Source organism: Eptatretus burgeri, chromosome 7 (genome assembly GCF_056783735.1).
Source record: "Eptatretus burgeri isolate ZD-2024b chromosome 7, Ebu_testis_v1, whole genome shotgun sequence".
Taxonomy (NCBI): Eukaryota; Metazoa; Chordata; class Myxini; order Myxiniformes; family Myxinidae; genus Eptatretus; species Eptatretus burgeri.
The window spans coordinates 42,833,862-42,849,472 of record NC_140967.1 but is presented as its reverse complement, the minus strand read 5'-3'; the positions used below and the strand labels follow the sequence as shown (position 1 = coordinate 42,849,472).

The following is a 15,611-nucleotide window of genomic DNA, read 5'->3' as shown; positions in this document are numbered from 1 at the left end:
CACTCCGAGTGGAACACAAAGGGAGGTGCTCCTCAAAGAGCCAAGTGTGACGGGCGCTGACAAACTCATGGCAGACCCGAATTCTTTGACTTCTTACACACACACACACACACACACACACACACACACACACACACACACACACACACACACACACACACACACACACACACACTTGCATCTTCCAGTGCATATACCTCATTAACTCAAACTGTGACGGAGAATGCACTCGATTCCAACAACAGTTCTTTTCAGAACTAAGCACTTCACGATACTGCATGACAGTGCACTTCCCACCAGAATCTCTCACTCACCTGCATCTACACCTCGTTGGGATCCACATGGGCCAGCCAGCTCACCTACGGGTGAGCAAGGAGTAGCCAACATGTCCAGCTTTGTTCTTTTTCCTCGTTCTGTCCCCCTCTATCTACTTTCCCCGGATATGTGAGGTACCTATGTCTTGCCAGTGATAAGGTTGACTGTATAGGGGGTTCTTCTGTGCTAGGAATAAGACTGTTTATGTGACACTGCAATCTTCTGTAAAAGCGTGCCTTTCAATACAAGACTTCTTGTTTCCAAACCTGCTCGGTGTCTATTTTCTCCATTGGTTAAACATGGCATGTCAAAAGTAGATGGGAAGTTGTACCCCATTGATTCACCATGCTAGCCTTGCCCACGTCCCACTCATGGTTCCGCTCAGCCATACATAATTAATAGATAAAGGTGAGGCATCGAGAGCACTGTTCCCCATCTGAGATAGCTTAATCACCAGCAAGGTAACAAGAGATTTGGGCACAGAGACCCTTCCAGATTTAGTCACCTCAGATGGCATCCGTGGTTGTTTAGCAACCCGTCAGGTCACATAGTTATCCGTGGTTCCTCAGCTTCAGGATCAAAGGTCAGGAAGCAGCGCTGAGTGAGGCCACTCATGACCTGGACGACATACCCGTAACAATATATACATACATGTGTGTGCGAAAATCACGTATGTATAATCACAATTTATGTGCATGTACAATCACAACCATGCATGTGTGTATAATCATGATTCATGTACGTGTGCGTATGTGCATGCCACCGCCACCAGTCATCTCCACTCACAAGTCTCCAAGACTGAACGGAGCCTTTCCTGATCTTGAAGCACCAATCTTCACCTCAGCAAGGAACCACGACTTATGGACAAAGCTGTCTCCAAATACATGCTGCGTTTCCCCCTCCACCTCCGGGAGTTCACCCAATACCACCTGGAGACATCACCGCTTGCCTGTACACAGCACGCTGCTGCCACTGGTTGCCATCTGCATGCGCGGTCCCACCGAAGCTAGGTTCCATCCATCCACAGCGGGAGGGAGTCGGCATGAGGGAGTCATCCTCGGCGGGAGGGACAAAGTGCACCAAGCTGAGGGGGTCGACGGAGGGCATCAAGCTGCATGCCTATGCCGCGTCCCAAATACCTCGGCCTCACCAAAGCTGTTATATTCAGCACAGTCCTCGACCCCACTGAAGCTCGGTCCCACCCTCAACCCTCAATGGGATCGAGTCGATAAAGCCCTGCAAACTGCATAGCCAGGCTGTGTCCCAAATGCAAGTTGATAGGTGCAACACTGGGTGCCATGTGCACGGCCCTCGGCCTCATTGAAGCCACCGAAGCTGCAGGCCAAGGCTGTATCGCAATTGCATGTCAAATGGTGCAACATTGGGTGTCACCTGCGCGAACCTCTTTCCCAGCAAAGCTGCTGCTCTCGTCATTGTCTTTGCTGCCATCGAAGATGCTATTCGGCGTGGTCTTCAGTCCCATCAGTCCCCGACAAGAGGGAGGCGGCAAAGCGCACCGCCGTGTGTGTGTGTGTGTGTGTGTGTGTGTGTGTGTGTGTGTGTGTGTTCAATTTGACACTATGAACTAGCTTATGAATGAAACACTATATGATAAAAGTTATTTCCTTTCCTTTTCCTTTGGTGTCATGATGTCTTCAGAGCCAAGAGGGTCTTGCGTATGTAAGGCAAGCACGGTTATTAGCATGTTTGAATGGAAATGAACTCTCCAAAACTATCACTGAAACGTTGTGAGCATCGATCGACTGAGGATTTTCCAGAATTGTGTATCGTATAAAAACAGTACCTCTCCCCCCCTATCCCCCACAAATTGTAAACAAAAAGACATGAAAATAAACTTCATCTCATTTATAATTTAAAGTCTCGAATTTTACAAAAGACCAGTTTTTGAATCAGTAATTTGATGGCAACCAAATAATCTTTGAAGTCTTATAGGCAACATCAAAAGTGTGTACAATATCTATGTGCTATATTTAAACCAAAGTCAACAACCATATGAAATACTTTTTGTTTTCATATATATGACAGTTTAAGAGGAAATGCCAAGCTTGATAGTTTACTGACATTTCCAAACACGTCTGCTGCCATCCTATAATATACTCTTGAGATCATTGTTCTTTCCTTTTCAACAGGAACCTCCTACAATCAGTAGTTGCTGCTCATTGCCCAGGGACTATAATCTGAAAGCTTTGGAGACAGCAGATGGCGATCCTTGGAGTAAGTTGCGGACCTTACGACACTCCACCAGCTGCTCAGAGGAGACAGAGGGTTGTAGCATTTCCAAGGCCGTATCAAAATCGACAGCTTTCACCTCCAAAGCACTCTCCTCTGTATCTTTTCCTGTGGGTGAGGGATAATGAAGGACAAGGAGTGCAAGATAATTTATTATGAAAAACAACAATAGGTGCTGCGAGCATGGCTGGATACCAACACAGGATTACAATTTTAAACCTATTCAAGGATGGAATGAGGTTTTCACTTTGAGTTTGTTATAAACAGATGGAGAATTACAAATCTGTTTCTCCATTAATGTGTAGGAATTATACAACATGTCCACAGTCTTGTTTGGTTTAATTGTAATAAAATTTTAAAACCAGACCAAGACTTTGTGGACAGACTTACTTTAAGAGAAATACTAAAATTAGCAAATTGTTCCTTAAAATTAGAGTTTGACAACATATTGTTATGTCGGGGTGGAGTGGGATCCATAGCTCGTCTGTGAAGTTACAATATGGTCATGCATTACAATATGGTCCATGTGATTCGAGTGGGCGAGATTGCCATGTATCAGGGCCCTTACAGAGTAAGTCGTTTTGATACACGTGATGCTGAGGAGGCAGCATATGTAATTTATAGACAGGATAGTCAGTAATATTGGATGCAGAAACACCGCTTGTTTGCAGGCGGGGCCAGGTGAGGAATTCCCATCATGAAATGGGTCACACGCTACAAAAAGGCTTTCGCGATCTGTCTGGTTAGTGTGTACCAGCCAAGGTGGCGTAATGCCCTGTACGGCCCAGAAGCAGAGATTGACTTTTATTTTTATTGGGGCCGCCCGGTGGGTGGGATGTCCTGGAAGAAGACTCGGCCCAGCGGTTCAGAAGAAAGGGCATTTTGAAGAGAAGGCAGCCAAGAAGGAAAAGAAGGAACGGTTTGAGAGAGCTCCTGACATGAAAAAGAATCAGGGAGTATCGAGACCAGGAAGAAGGGCCTGGAGAGGAAAGAAAGGTCACACCAGAGGTGCCAACATGCAGGAGGCCTCGAGTGTGAAGACGAAGTGCGCATAAGTGACCTCGGAGATATAAGAGAGAACGGGGACTCCAGAACTCCAAGAGAAAGAGCAGGACAAAGAGGAGCTGAGAGGACGGACACCAGAGCTCCCGCCCGGTGTGCAAGGAGAGAATGAGGGTCACGAGGGCTGGTTCAGGGTGCAAGTCCTGAGGTGCTGAACTTCTTTGGACACACACACACACACACACACACACACACACACACACACACACACACACACACACACACACACACACACACACACACACACACACCTCATCTCGGGTTAAAGGTCCACCCATATTTTTCGGTTTTATATGCACTATTTGGCATGGATCGGCTCGATACGCTCGCCTCTCCACACTTCCTTTGAGATTTATGCTACAGATTTGCTGTGTTGCCAATGATTTTGACCAATCAATACAAACGTTTCTTTTGTACAAATTTAGTTGTAATATTGGTGATATTTGCCACCCGAAGAAACCATAGTTTCTTGGGCAGCTCAACTGTCGTAGTCTTTCTTGCACTTGTGCAATTGAAAAATTTGACAAGTCCATTAATGACTTAAATATCTCTGCGATTTGTATTCAAGAACACAGAATAGTTCACCAACTACACTATGGAACAGAAATTTTGTTCCTGGGTTGTAAGTGTTATTTCCTCATTGCTTATGCCTCTAAAGTATAGAAAATGGCTATTATTACCCTCAAACTTTGCTGTTGTGACCAGGAGAGGGGTTTTTTTGACATTCACCTATTTTCAATGAGAAAACGGGTGAAATTGTCTTTTCATTCGCATAAAGTCAGAAAAAAAAATGTATGAATCAAAATTAACATGCATTTCTACTAAGTTTATACAAAAATGACCACAAAAGATTTAGAAGTGAGTAGTTTTTCGAGATTTACGATTATACACGAAATCACTTTCACGAATCAGCCCCCAAATGTAGTCTCCAATCATGTTCTGGTTATACTGCCCTTGGTAGCAGCGTTCAAAGTCCAGTATATCCTGGTGGAAGCGCTCGCCTTGCTCCTCCGAGTACGCTCCCATGTTATCCTTGAATTTATCAAGATGAGCGTCAAGGATATGGACTTTGAGGGACATCCTGCAGCCCATGGTGCCGAAGTTGTTCACCAGAGTCTCAACGAGCTCCACAGTTTTCGGCCTTGTGATTGCCTTGGAAGCCCCGAACCACTGTGACAAAGCTGTTCCAAGCCGCTTTCTCCACCCGAGTGAGCTTCTTGGGAAATTCCTTGCACTCCATGATCTTCTTTATCTGTGGTCCGACGAAGACATCGGCTTTGACCTTTTCCTCAGACAGCTTAGGGAAGAAGTCTTGAACGTACTTGAAGGCTGCCGATTCCTTATCTAGAGCTGTGACAAATTGTTTCATAAATCCCAACTTGATGTGCAGTTGTGGCATCAGCACCTTCTAGGGGTCCACCAGTAGCTCCCATTTGACGTTGCTCCTCCCCACGGAGAACTCGGTCTGCTGTGGCCAGTCCAGCCTGTGGTAGTGCGCCTTGGTGTCCCTGCTGTCCCAAAGGCAAAGATAGCAGGGAAACTTGGTCCAACTGCCTTGGAGACCCATCATGAATGCCACCATTTTGAAGTCTCCGATGACCTCCCAGCTATACTTATCATACTTCAAGGCATTCAGCAAGGTCTTGACGCTATTGTAATCCTCCTTGAGGTGCACCGAGTGAGCCAGTGGAAGAGAGGGGTACTTGTTCCCGTTATGGAGCAGCATGGCTTTGAGGCTCCTGGATGAGCTGTCAATGAAGAGGCACCACTCGTTCGGGTTACAGGCGATTCCGATCGCCTCGAACAGACTGGTCACATTGTAGCAGAAGCAGAGTCCATCTTGACTGGTGAAGAAGCTGGAAAAAAAAAACTTGGTGGCGATTCCTCTGATCTGCGACTTGCACACTTTTATCCAACAGATTCCACTGCTTGAGCCTCGACGTCAGAAGCTCGGCATTAGACTTAGTGAGACCAAGATCTCTGATCAAGACAATGAGGTCTTTTTGTCTCAAAAATCACTCTCCTGGTCACAAAAGCAAAGTTTGAGGGGAATAATATCCATTTTCTACGTATACTTTTGAGGCATAAGCAATTAGGAAATAACACTTACTACCCAGGACAAAAAATAAATAAAAATTTGTTACACAGTGCTGTTGGACTCAGATATTCAAAACACCAGAATTGGCAGATCCACCTTGTTTACAGCTTCTGCCACATGTAATCGAATAGGAGCAGCAAATGTTGGAGATGGAATAATAGTCAAATCTTCCTTACTTAACAACCCTGTATCAATCACCAAAGTATCAGATCAGATTGTATGAGCAACATTTAAAGGGAACCCTAAAACACATGTTGCATCATGCTACTCTCCAACCAATGCCAGTGCTGCATCAATCGTGGAGGAGTTCTATGAAAGCCTAAACCGGATTGAGTCATCGATCCCGAAACATTCTTGTCTTGTACTTGGAGGGGATTTTAATGCCCAGATGTCGAACGGCTTTTCTTACCATAGCTCCAACAACAAAAATGGACAGTTCCTTCTTGATTTCATCCATCAGCATGACCTTTTAATAAGTAACACTCTCTTTCAAAAACCCAAATCAAGACTCTGGACATTCCATGCACCAACCATTGGACATTCCGTGCACCAACCAAAACCACATCTCAAATTGATTTCATCCTGTGTCGTAAAAGATGAAGTTACAGTATCATGGATTCTCAAGGTCACTTCATCAGACCCAATTTGCTTCGATCACAGAATCATTTTCACAAAGATAAGGCTTAGCGTTCGATCAAAAAAGAACACAAACAGGTCCAGACTTCATTGGGATATTGTCTCAACTGATCCTTGCATAGCCTCCCAAATCGAAAATCAAATTTCTACTGAATGGGATATATTAGAAAGAAATCAGTGAAGCACAAACAAAGATTTTGTTGATATATGTAATAAAGTTGGTTCGACTATATTGATACCATGAAAAGCTGTTAAAATTAGTGTTCAAGGAACTGCTGAAGTAAACCCTGCCTGTGATGCTGTCCTCAATGCACAACATACATACATACATACATACATACATACATACAAATACGTACATTGGGGGCATGCGCCACAGCGCCTTGCTGTGTCCATTTTCTGCCGGTACTCCAGGGGCCTCTGTCTGGCCATTCCCCAGGCAGATGCCTGGCTCATCCCCATCTCTTAGGGATAGGGAAGTCCTGGCACCCAGCTGAAGGGACCACCTCCGGTTAACCAGAAGACACCTCAGCACAACCCCAACGCACACACTGCAGTGTGTTTTGTGGAGTGAAATGTTTTGTGGTGACCGGAGTGCAAATCCTGCCAACAAATATACAACCTGAGACTGTATCTACAATACAAGCTACATTCTGTTATATGTACGATGAAGCCCAGGAAAAGTGGTTTCATAATATACTGGGGGGCTTTGACAAGGGGGAATTAATCAGCACACTCCGTAATGCCTGGAATCTTGTGAAACGTCTTTTTGGAAAGAAATCTAAAACTTTATCCAAGGTTTTATCCAAAGTGAGAATCATTTAGATCCCTGGAAAACTTCACGCTGTGGAAACCAAGACATTTCAGATCATTGGCATCTCCTGCGATGAGGCTGAGTCTTTGGGCCACTCACTCTCACCACCGGCAGGTTGGTGGTCTTTCTGTCTTCTTCCATCTCCTCTCCGGTCTTGCCCCACCCCTGCTCTCTCTGCGATTTGTCCCCACCACATTTCCGCAGGGCGCTCAAGGTCCGTCAACAACCCCCTTCTGGTAAAACTACCAAAATCATGAATCACTTCTCACCTTCACTCTTTCATTCCTCTTTTTTCCCACCTTTGGAATAAACTCCCTCACTCTATTCAATCCCAATTTTCCCTACAGGCCTTCAAAACAGCTGTTCACCACCACCTCTTATCATCCCCCATCCAAATCCTCGATCTTTTCTACCCTAGTTAATCCACCCAAGCCCACTTCCTTCAAATTCCCTGCTTTCCTTCCTGAGAGTCCCTGTAACGTCCATCTTGCATTCCCCATGTTCCCACCCCATCCCTCTCCCTTCCACAGATCTCCTAATGTGTCTGTTCACCACTGTTTTGTCCTTCCCACTCCCACCCCTCTTGTCTCATGCCCCCTTGCTGTGCGTTGTGTGTTAGCTCTCATACGAGCCTCGACAAGGTATACAAAAAAAAAAAATTCATTTCCAAAAACTGCTCTCTTCTGATAATACCAGCCTACCCAACAATCCAATCAATCCCTTTTTTTGAGGTCAACTCCAACATTACTGCTGGCATCTTTTCATCAGTAGATCTTGACACAGCGATAAAACAAATGTAACTTGGAAAAGCCCCCAGTCTTCATGGTATTCCAATCGAAGTCTGGCGACTTCCAAAGTTAAGAAAAATCTTGCTGAAATTCTGCAATGAAACGTACCTCGGAAAGCGCCCACCAGAATGGGGGAAAGCAGGCATTGTACCAATACCCAAGAAAGAAAATTTAACGCTTCCTGAAAACTCCAGTGGAATAAGTTTAACTCAAACAGCAGAAAAAAATTACAATCACTCCTTCTCAACAGAATTCACCCTGAATTAGAAAAGATCCTACACCCAAATCAAAATGGATTTAGGCCTCTGCGATCTATATCTTCTCAGATCCTTGCTCTCAGGCGCATCATGGAGGAAGTACACAATCACCGAAAAGAGGCTGTTATCATCTTCATAGAGTTCAGGAAAGCCTTCGACTCCATTAACAGGAATAAACTTTTCCAAACTATACATGCATATATCATCCCTGAGTCGATTGTGAAGGCCATACAAATTAAGTATGAAGATACCTCTGCAGTGGTATTTTCTCCTGAAGGAGAGACTGCAACTTTTCAAATCAACAATGGAGTTCAAATATCAAGCCTTGTACGACTCTACAGGTCACGACTTCAGCAACTTGGTAGCGATATGCCAGAGCGCACAAACTCAACTCGTTTGAAAGAAAAGCTTCTTGCACAAATTCCTGACTTGGAAGCGCATAAAAGCAAGTATGAGGTCGTGCTGACATTCAAGGATGACGTTGGAGAAACATTGTTGGAGGCAAAGAAACGGGACTGTGAGAGTGATGCTGTTGTTCTTATGAGAGCTGCTAATATAATCAGGAATGAGATATTTCAGAAGCACTATACGTTCACAGGATCACTGACAGACGAGCAGTATGATGACAACACGGCCTTCTTGATGGCGTTAGTTCAGATGGTACTTGGCAGTACAAACATAAAAAATCAGATGGAAAACAACCATGTTGTGAAAACAGCTGCAATATCCATAGTTGAATTGATTACATTCAACACAAGCAAAAGTAGTAGAAGAGAAGCCACTGCTCCAACCACTCGACACAGCCTGGAACGTGAAACTAGACTCCCTCTGTACATTGGGTTGCTGATCCACAATAAGACCCGAAAGCGTGACTTGATCGACACCCTTTTTGAGAAAGGGTTGTCTGTATCTTATGACCGAGTACAACAGATAGCAACTGATGTAGCAAACAGTGCATTGGCCTCTTTTGAAGATGTTGGAGGAGTTGTGTACCCCAGAGTCCTGAGAAAGGATCTTTTCACAACAGGCAATCTGGACAACATCGACCACAATCCTTCATCCACTTCAGTGCATTCCATGGAACCGCCATCTCTCTCACACAGCATGTTACTAATGAATGTGCAGGCACAGAGCTTCAGAAGACCCCTATCATTGACAAGAACATGCCAAGAACAAGGTAGATGAAGCCAATTATGGAGTCATACATGACTGTCCCACCGGCTGCTTTCCCAGATGATAGCCCTACTCCACACAAGACAGAGGGACAAGCTGTTCCAGAAAAATCTCCAGTTGATTCAGACGACATGCAGTTAGCTTGTGCAAGCCCAGTTGAAAATCTTTTGAAGAAACCTGAACTGAATGCAGATGATATTTCTTGGTCGACACATTTCGCAGCATCACAAGATTCCTGCCCCAGACCACCAGCAATATCTGGACTCGTGCCATTATTTCGAGAAAATGCTCATTCTCTGGCGTTGGTAAAGCATGGTATGGATGTAATCGCTCAAGCTACAGAACTCAGAACATCCTGGACAAGTCCCAATATTGACCGTTGATCAACCACTGTTTGTAATTGCCAAGAAGATACAGTGGACCTGGCCAGAAACCTACGGGGAAGACAAGTTCGTGGTGATGATGGGCGGTTTGCATATCGAGATGGCCTTGCTCAAAGTTCTAGGAGACTGGCTAGATGGCAGTGGATGGGTGAGTGTGATGACGACTGCAAACGTTACAACTGATGGTAGAGGTGATGCTCTCAAGAAGGGATCATTCACAGCCCGTTCTCAGTGGGCTCATCAAGTAATAGCTGCTGCACTTTTTTGCTTGCGTAACCAAGCATACAATTCCTACAAAATGGAAGTTGAGGCAGAAGCAAATCCAGCGATGTCATTCAATGACTGGTGCACACTCATGGAGACTCAGCATCCCCAGTTTCGATACTGGAGCAAAACCTTCAACCTTGAAGTTCTCTTCCTTCAGTTCATGCAATCACAGCGCGAAGGAAACTTTGAGCTATACATTAGCACCCTGGGGAGAATAGTGCCTTGGATGTTTGCCATGGATCACTTCCACTATGCCAAGTGGTTACCACTTCATGTGCGAGATTTAATGCAGCTACAACATGAATGCCCAGGTGTTGACAAAGAATTCAGAGAAGGTCATTTTGTAACCCAAAAGACCACCCATTGCTTCTCCATGATGGCAGATGACCATGTGCATGAGCAGCTTAATGCTGTGCTGAAAGGAGATGGTGGGATAATTGACATCACTGAAAATGAGTCAGCCCTCAAGCGATGGTTGATTGCTGGTCCTGAGATGGCCAGGATCATACATGATGTTGAAGTGAGCCTATCTCATAAGGAAACCCATGACAACCGACATCATGAACAAACATTGACCACACAAAAGAGATTTGCCTCAAATGTACAAAGCGTGACAGATGTTATAAATGAGCTTGGTAATCCCTTCACAGAAATGAGCAATGATCTCCTCACACTGGACACAAAGGTCATCATGGCTGATGAAGTCATCAAAAACATCTCGAAAGCAGAGGAAATAGGAAAGAATCAATACAAAACATTCGTTGATTCGCGGCTTGTGAAGATGGAGAAGCCACTCTAAGAAACTGTTCCAAAGAACAATCTTAAATTGTTCAAGTCTGGAGAGCGGAAAGTGCCCTCAATGAAGAAGCCAAATTGTCAAACATGAAGAGTGACCTGCAACTATTTTCTAGAATGTACATCTCTTGCCAAGCACGAAATGGTGATATGGACATCTTCCAGCATTAGAACCACTCTTGGCCACCGTCTCTGGCTGAAAATAACATGATGCGACTCGGAGAAAAAGCTGAATTGCTGAAGTGTTTGGAACCACTAGCCCAACGTCCACAGAACACACCTGATGTGGATGTGAAGATCTTTGACGGGGCTGCTCTTGTCCACACATTGGATCCGAAGACTGCCACAACAAACGTGAAAACATTCAAAGACTATGCAGAGTGTGTCTTTGTTCCATATCTCAAGAGGCAACTTGTACATGTTGCACGAGTAAATGTTGTGTGGGATGCCTATAAGGCCGACAGTCTCAAAGCAGACACCAGAGAGGGCCGAGGTACTGGAGAAGCTCTTCGAGTTTCCGAGAAAACACGACTTCCACACAACTGGAAAAGCTTCTTGCGTGTTGACAGCAACAAGACTGAGCTCTTCAGATTTCTAGCCACTGTTATCGAATCTGAATCAACAGTGCCAGGGAAGATGCTGGTCACAACGAAAGGTCAGAATGTTGCCTCATCTGCAACACTTGATGTTTCTGGGCTTCAACCATGTTCACACGAAGAAGCAGACTACCGAATGATGCTTCACTGCTTCCCTGCCTACACCAATGGCATGAAGAGGATCATGGTGCACGCTACTGACACGGACGTCTTAGTTCTAGTCATTGTGACTGCAATCAGCACGGAAGATTGTGAACTTTGGTTAGCATTTGGCCATGGTGCATACTTTCGGTATATTGGAGCACATGTCATTGCCAGTGAGCTTGGCAATGATTACTGCAGAGGCCTCCCATTTATGCCCGCCATATCAGGATGTGACACGGTGTCTTCATTGAGCTCCGTCGGTAAGAAGACCGCTTGGGAAGTATGGAAATCACTTCCAGACATCACTGAAGTATTTCTACGGCTGTCTGCTACTCCCGATGAAGTTACAGAAGCTGACCTGAAGGAACTCGAAAGATATGTGGTTCTGCTGTACTCTCGCACGTCACAACTCACTGATGTGAATGAAGCCAGGAAGCATCTCTTCTCCTACTGTAATCGGAAGCTGGAGAACATCCCACCGTCACGTGCAGCACTTCTACAACATGTAAAGCGTGCTGCTTACCAAGCAGCATACGTCTGGGGTCAGGCATTGGAGGCCAATCCAACACTTCCAAGTCCTTCCGAGTGGGGGTGGCAACTCGACAGTGAGCGAATCTGGGTGCCCTTATGGAGTACCCTGCCAGAAGCATCAAAGGGATGCAGAGAACTTATTAAGTGTGCATGTAAAAAACGGTGCACAGGAAGATGCCAGTGTGCTAAAGCAAGCCTCCCGTGCACACAGCTGTGTTTTTGTGGTGGACAATGTGCAGACGTGGACAGTGTCCTAGATTAAGTTCCTTTTTTGACATTTGTAATACAATTCAAACTCATTTCATCTAGTTTGGTATTATATCAGTAAAACCGTTTATTCCCTGCACATTCCCAATAATGAAAAAAAAATGATAAGTGTACATCTCTATTCTTTGTGAATTATGAGTGTGAACAATATTGCTCTCAATGGTTCATCGAAATTTGTTAAAAGTGTAACTGGATCTTCCGACTGATACATTATATAGTAATAAAAAATACTTTATTGAATTTATTGTCCCTAAAAACCTATATTTAGCCATAAGATCATGTTCTATGCCAAACAGAAAAAAAAAAAACAATGAGATTGATATTTGCATTACCTACAGAGGACAGCCATCTTGGATTTTGTTCCAATCACATTTTATGGTATTTTAAGGCATCTCATTGAATTCTTTGACCCTAAAAACCTATAAATCGGCACCAAGATCATGTTTTAATGTCAAATAGAGCCAAAGTTCTGACGAAATATCAAAATCGGCAATATGCAGGGCGGCCATCTTGGATTTCTTGATTTTGAGTGTGATCCCTTGGTTTGCCAGCGTGGATCTGGTTAGAAATGGATTCAGAATACTCAAAAACCCCTATATACAAATTTTCATGCTTTCTTCCGGAAGTGAACATCTTTTTGACATATCTACTGGACTATTAGACCCTCAGAAAGTTTAGACCTTTTCACTCTTAAGACCACTTAGACCCCTTCATACTCATTTAGACCCTTACATTCTTTAGATCCTTTCATACCCATTTAGAGACTTCAGAGACCTATCTAAATATCTTCTTCGACCCTTTAGAGACAATTTAAAACCATTTGGACACTTTACATCCCTTTTTCTATTTTTCCTCAAGACTCTTTACACCCTTTATAGCCCTCAGAAAAGCTTTTGATGACCTTTTTCGTGCACCATTCGCATCACATCAAACGTTGCAATGACAAATTGAAGCTTAAACTAATGATCTATCGATCATCGAATGGGAACCCAGAATGAAATGCTATGATAAATACCAAATGGAAATTGCCGAAAGCAAAGCAATGAGTACGGAGAGAGGGGGCTGGTTGGGGCCGAATAAGTCATGTCGAGAGGGTTAGGTGCCTGGAGGTGGTCGGTTGGCATGGAAAGACCTTAAATCAGGTGGTAGGCTCATAAAGTGCTTAAAACCATTTCCCAGCCAAGCTTTTACAATTACACCCTCGCTCACAAGCAGTACTTCAGAGGTACAACAAGCATGGATTGGAAATCTTAGCTGGCGGAATGGAATGAGGTTGTCCAGGTTACCGTCTCCACCCACTTGATATCTGCTGACTGAATATTTACGCTGAATTACCGTTTCTACAAATACACACTCCAAATAAATTGCTCATTAGAGGTGAGATATCTATGAACCCGACGGGTAGCCTGCTAGTGCACGCACGCACGCACGCATGCACACACACAACTGTGCAATATCGGCGCTATTCTTCAAATATAATAAAATTTCAAGGATTGCTGTGAATGTTAATTTCACAACATCCTATATTCAACTTTATTTAAATTGCAAACCTCAAAACATAGTTCCCTTACCTAAAATAAGAACCTCAACCTGTAAGCAATTGAATGGTTTCACGACCACACGGATCATCAGCTGGGCATCGTTCTTCATCGAGATTTCGATCCTTTCAGCCCAGATCCTCTCCAAATGGTGGATCCACAATCTTGGTCACAGATCCACATTCAGTAGATTACCTACATCAGTAGATCCACAACCTCAGTTGTGTCCAGGCAGTCAGTCAACCCATCAATGCAATATCACTAATCAGACTCTACTTGCTGGAGGATTTAATGTACTATCACATAGTTATATTATCACACATCACACACACAAATATTTTTCTTCTTTACATCTTTAACAGCCTTAATTATTATCACCTTCTTGGGTTGGCTAGGGGGAACAGTTATGACCATGTATTTCTGGAACTGACTGTCCGGGCCCAACATTTGACTGAATGTGGCAGGAAATAAGAATATTGCCAGGGTGCCGGCGATAATGTGCCTACTCTTCACAAAAGACCGTCAGATCTTTAACATCAGTCAACAACCAGTCGTGCTGGCAGATGAGTATTCCGGCTTAAAGCACACACTGATGCCTCGCCCATGTGCAAAACACTAGGTTGACAGTTTATAGCTGGGATGAGATTCAAAACCCAGGCTGGAGAGTTCAGACATATCCTGCCAGCCCCGAAATATTTAACACATCATACTCAATAAAATTCCAAGTGTGATGAGGAAATGAAAGAAAAGTAAGGAGCTGATTGTATTCAAAATGCATCCATTAACCAAGAAAGGAAATTTAGTTTTCCTTAAAACTCATTATATGCAGCTGTTTCATCAGTGAAGTAAAAGACAACTTTGCTTCACTAACAGTAATAAATGTAAATTGTCAGTCTTAACACAATCAAATAATCAATAGTGTCACAGCTGTGTTGCAGTTCATTATTCTTCTCAATGCAGTTGCATTCTATTCTGTACCGAGTAAGAAAGCAACTTTATTTATAATTATGCCATTCCATTTACCCAGAATGCCATGAGCAAGCAAGTCATTACTGCAGCTGATGTCGGTATGCGTGACAAATAACGTGAATTGAATCCACTTGACGTGCCCTTGGACAGTCAAATCGATATGAACAGAAATTGTTGGCACAATGACCTTGCTCGATGAGCATGACTTTGCGGCGGAAAGCAGCCATCATGGCCATCGAAGCCAAAGAGTACATGTCTGCTCCGGTTAGGCAGGGTGGGCAGTTGGCCACCACAGAAGGAAGATCAACATCCACCGCCAGCTGGAACCTGTGGGAGTGCCAACTTTTATATTAGAATAAAAACAAATAATAATAATAATAATAATAATAATAATAGTTAGAACAAGACTTCTGTCTGCAAAATTTACACTAATCCATGAGTACCTTGTTGCAACTTGAGAACAAAATACTTAAAAGGAAAATATATTCAGCCCTATCATTTGTTCCACAATAGTCATTTCGATTCAACAGAGTTTGTAGCTCACAACCTTTTTTCAAAAGTTAAACAGCTTTGATTTGTAAAGTAATTTCCCGATACTTATCCAGTGAGCAGATATTCGAAGAGTATAATAACAGCAGAAAGGTTCAACAGACGCAAATTTGAGGGAAAGGGGAAACAGGAGGGCAACGAGTTGGATAATAAAGGACAGCAGGCTCTCAACAATTGTA

The 15,611-nt window shown here is 43.8% G+C and overlaps 1 protein-coding gene and 1 pseudogene across 7 annotated transcripts in view; one reads left to right on the top strand and one right to left on the bottom strand.

Annotated features, from left to right (window-relative positions):
* Positions 1 to 2,166: 2,166 nt before the first annotated feature.
* PEX6 (peroxisomal biogenesis factor 6) overlaps positions 2,167 to 15,611 on the bottom strand; it is a 140,233-nt gene continuing 126,788 nt past the window's right edge. For 3 of the 7 annotated variants that reach the window (XR_015060037.1, XM_085888180.1, XM_085888183.1), the window contains 2 exons: positions 15,071 to 15,210; positions 2,167 to 2,673 (listed from right to left, as the gene is read on the bottom strand). Coding sequence is in view for 6 of the 7 variants with exons in the window: in XM_085888180.1 (XP_085744306.1) it covers positions 2,507 to 2,673; positions 15,071 to 15,210 (307 nt within the window). In the remaining variant the exon portion in view is untranslated. Of the gene's footprint in view, positions 2,674 to 15,069; positions 15,226 to 15,611 lie in introns of those variants that run through there. The other 4 variants (XM_085888178.1, XM_085888177.1, XM_085888179.1 and 1 more) reach the window with 2 other exon arrangements.
* LOC147023116 (uncharacterized) lies at positions 9,426 to 10,842 on the top strand (annotated as a pseudogene).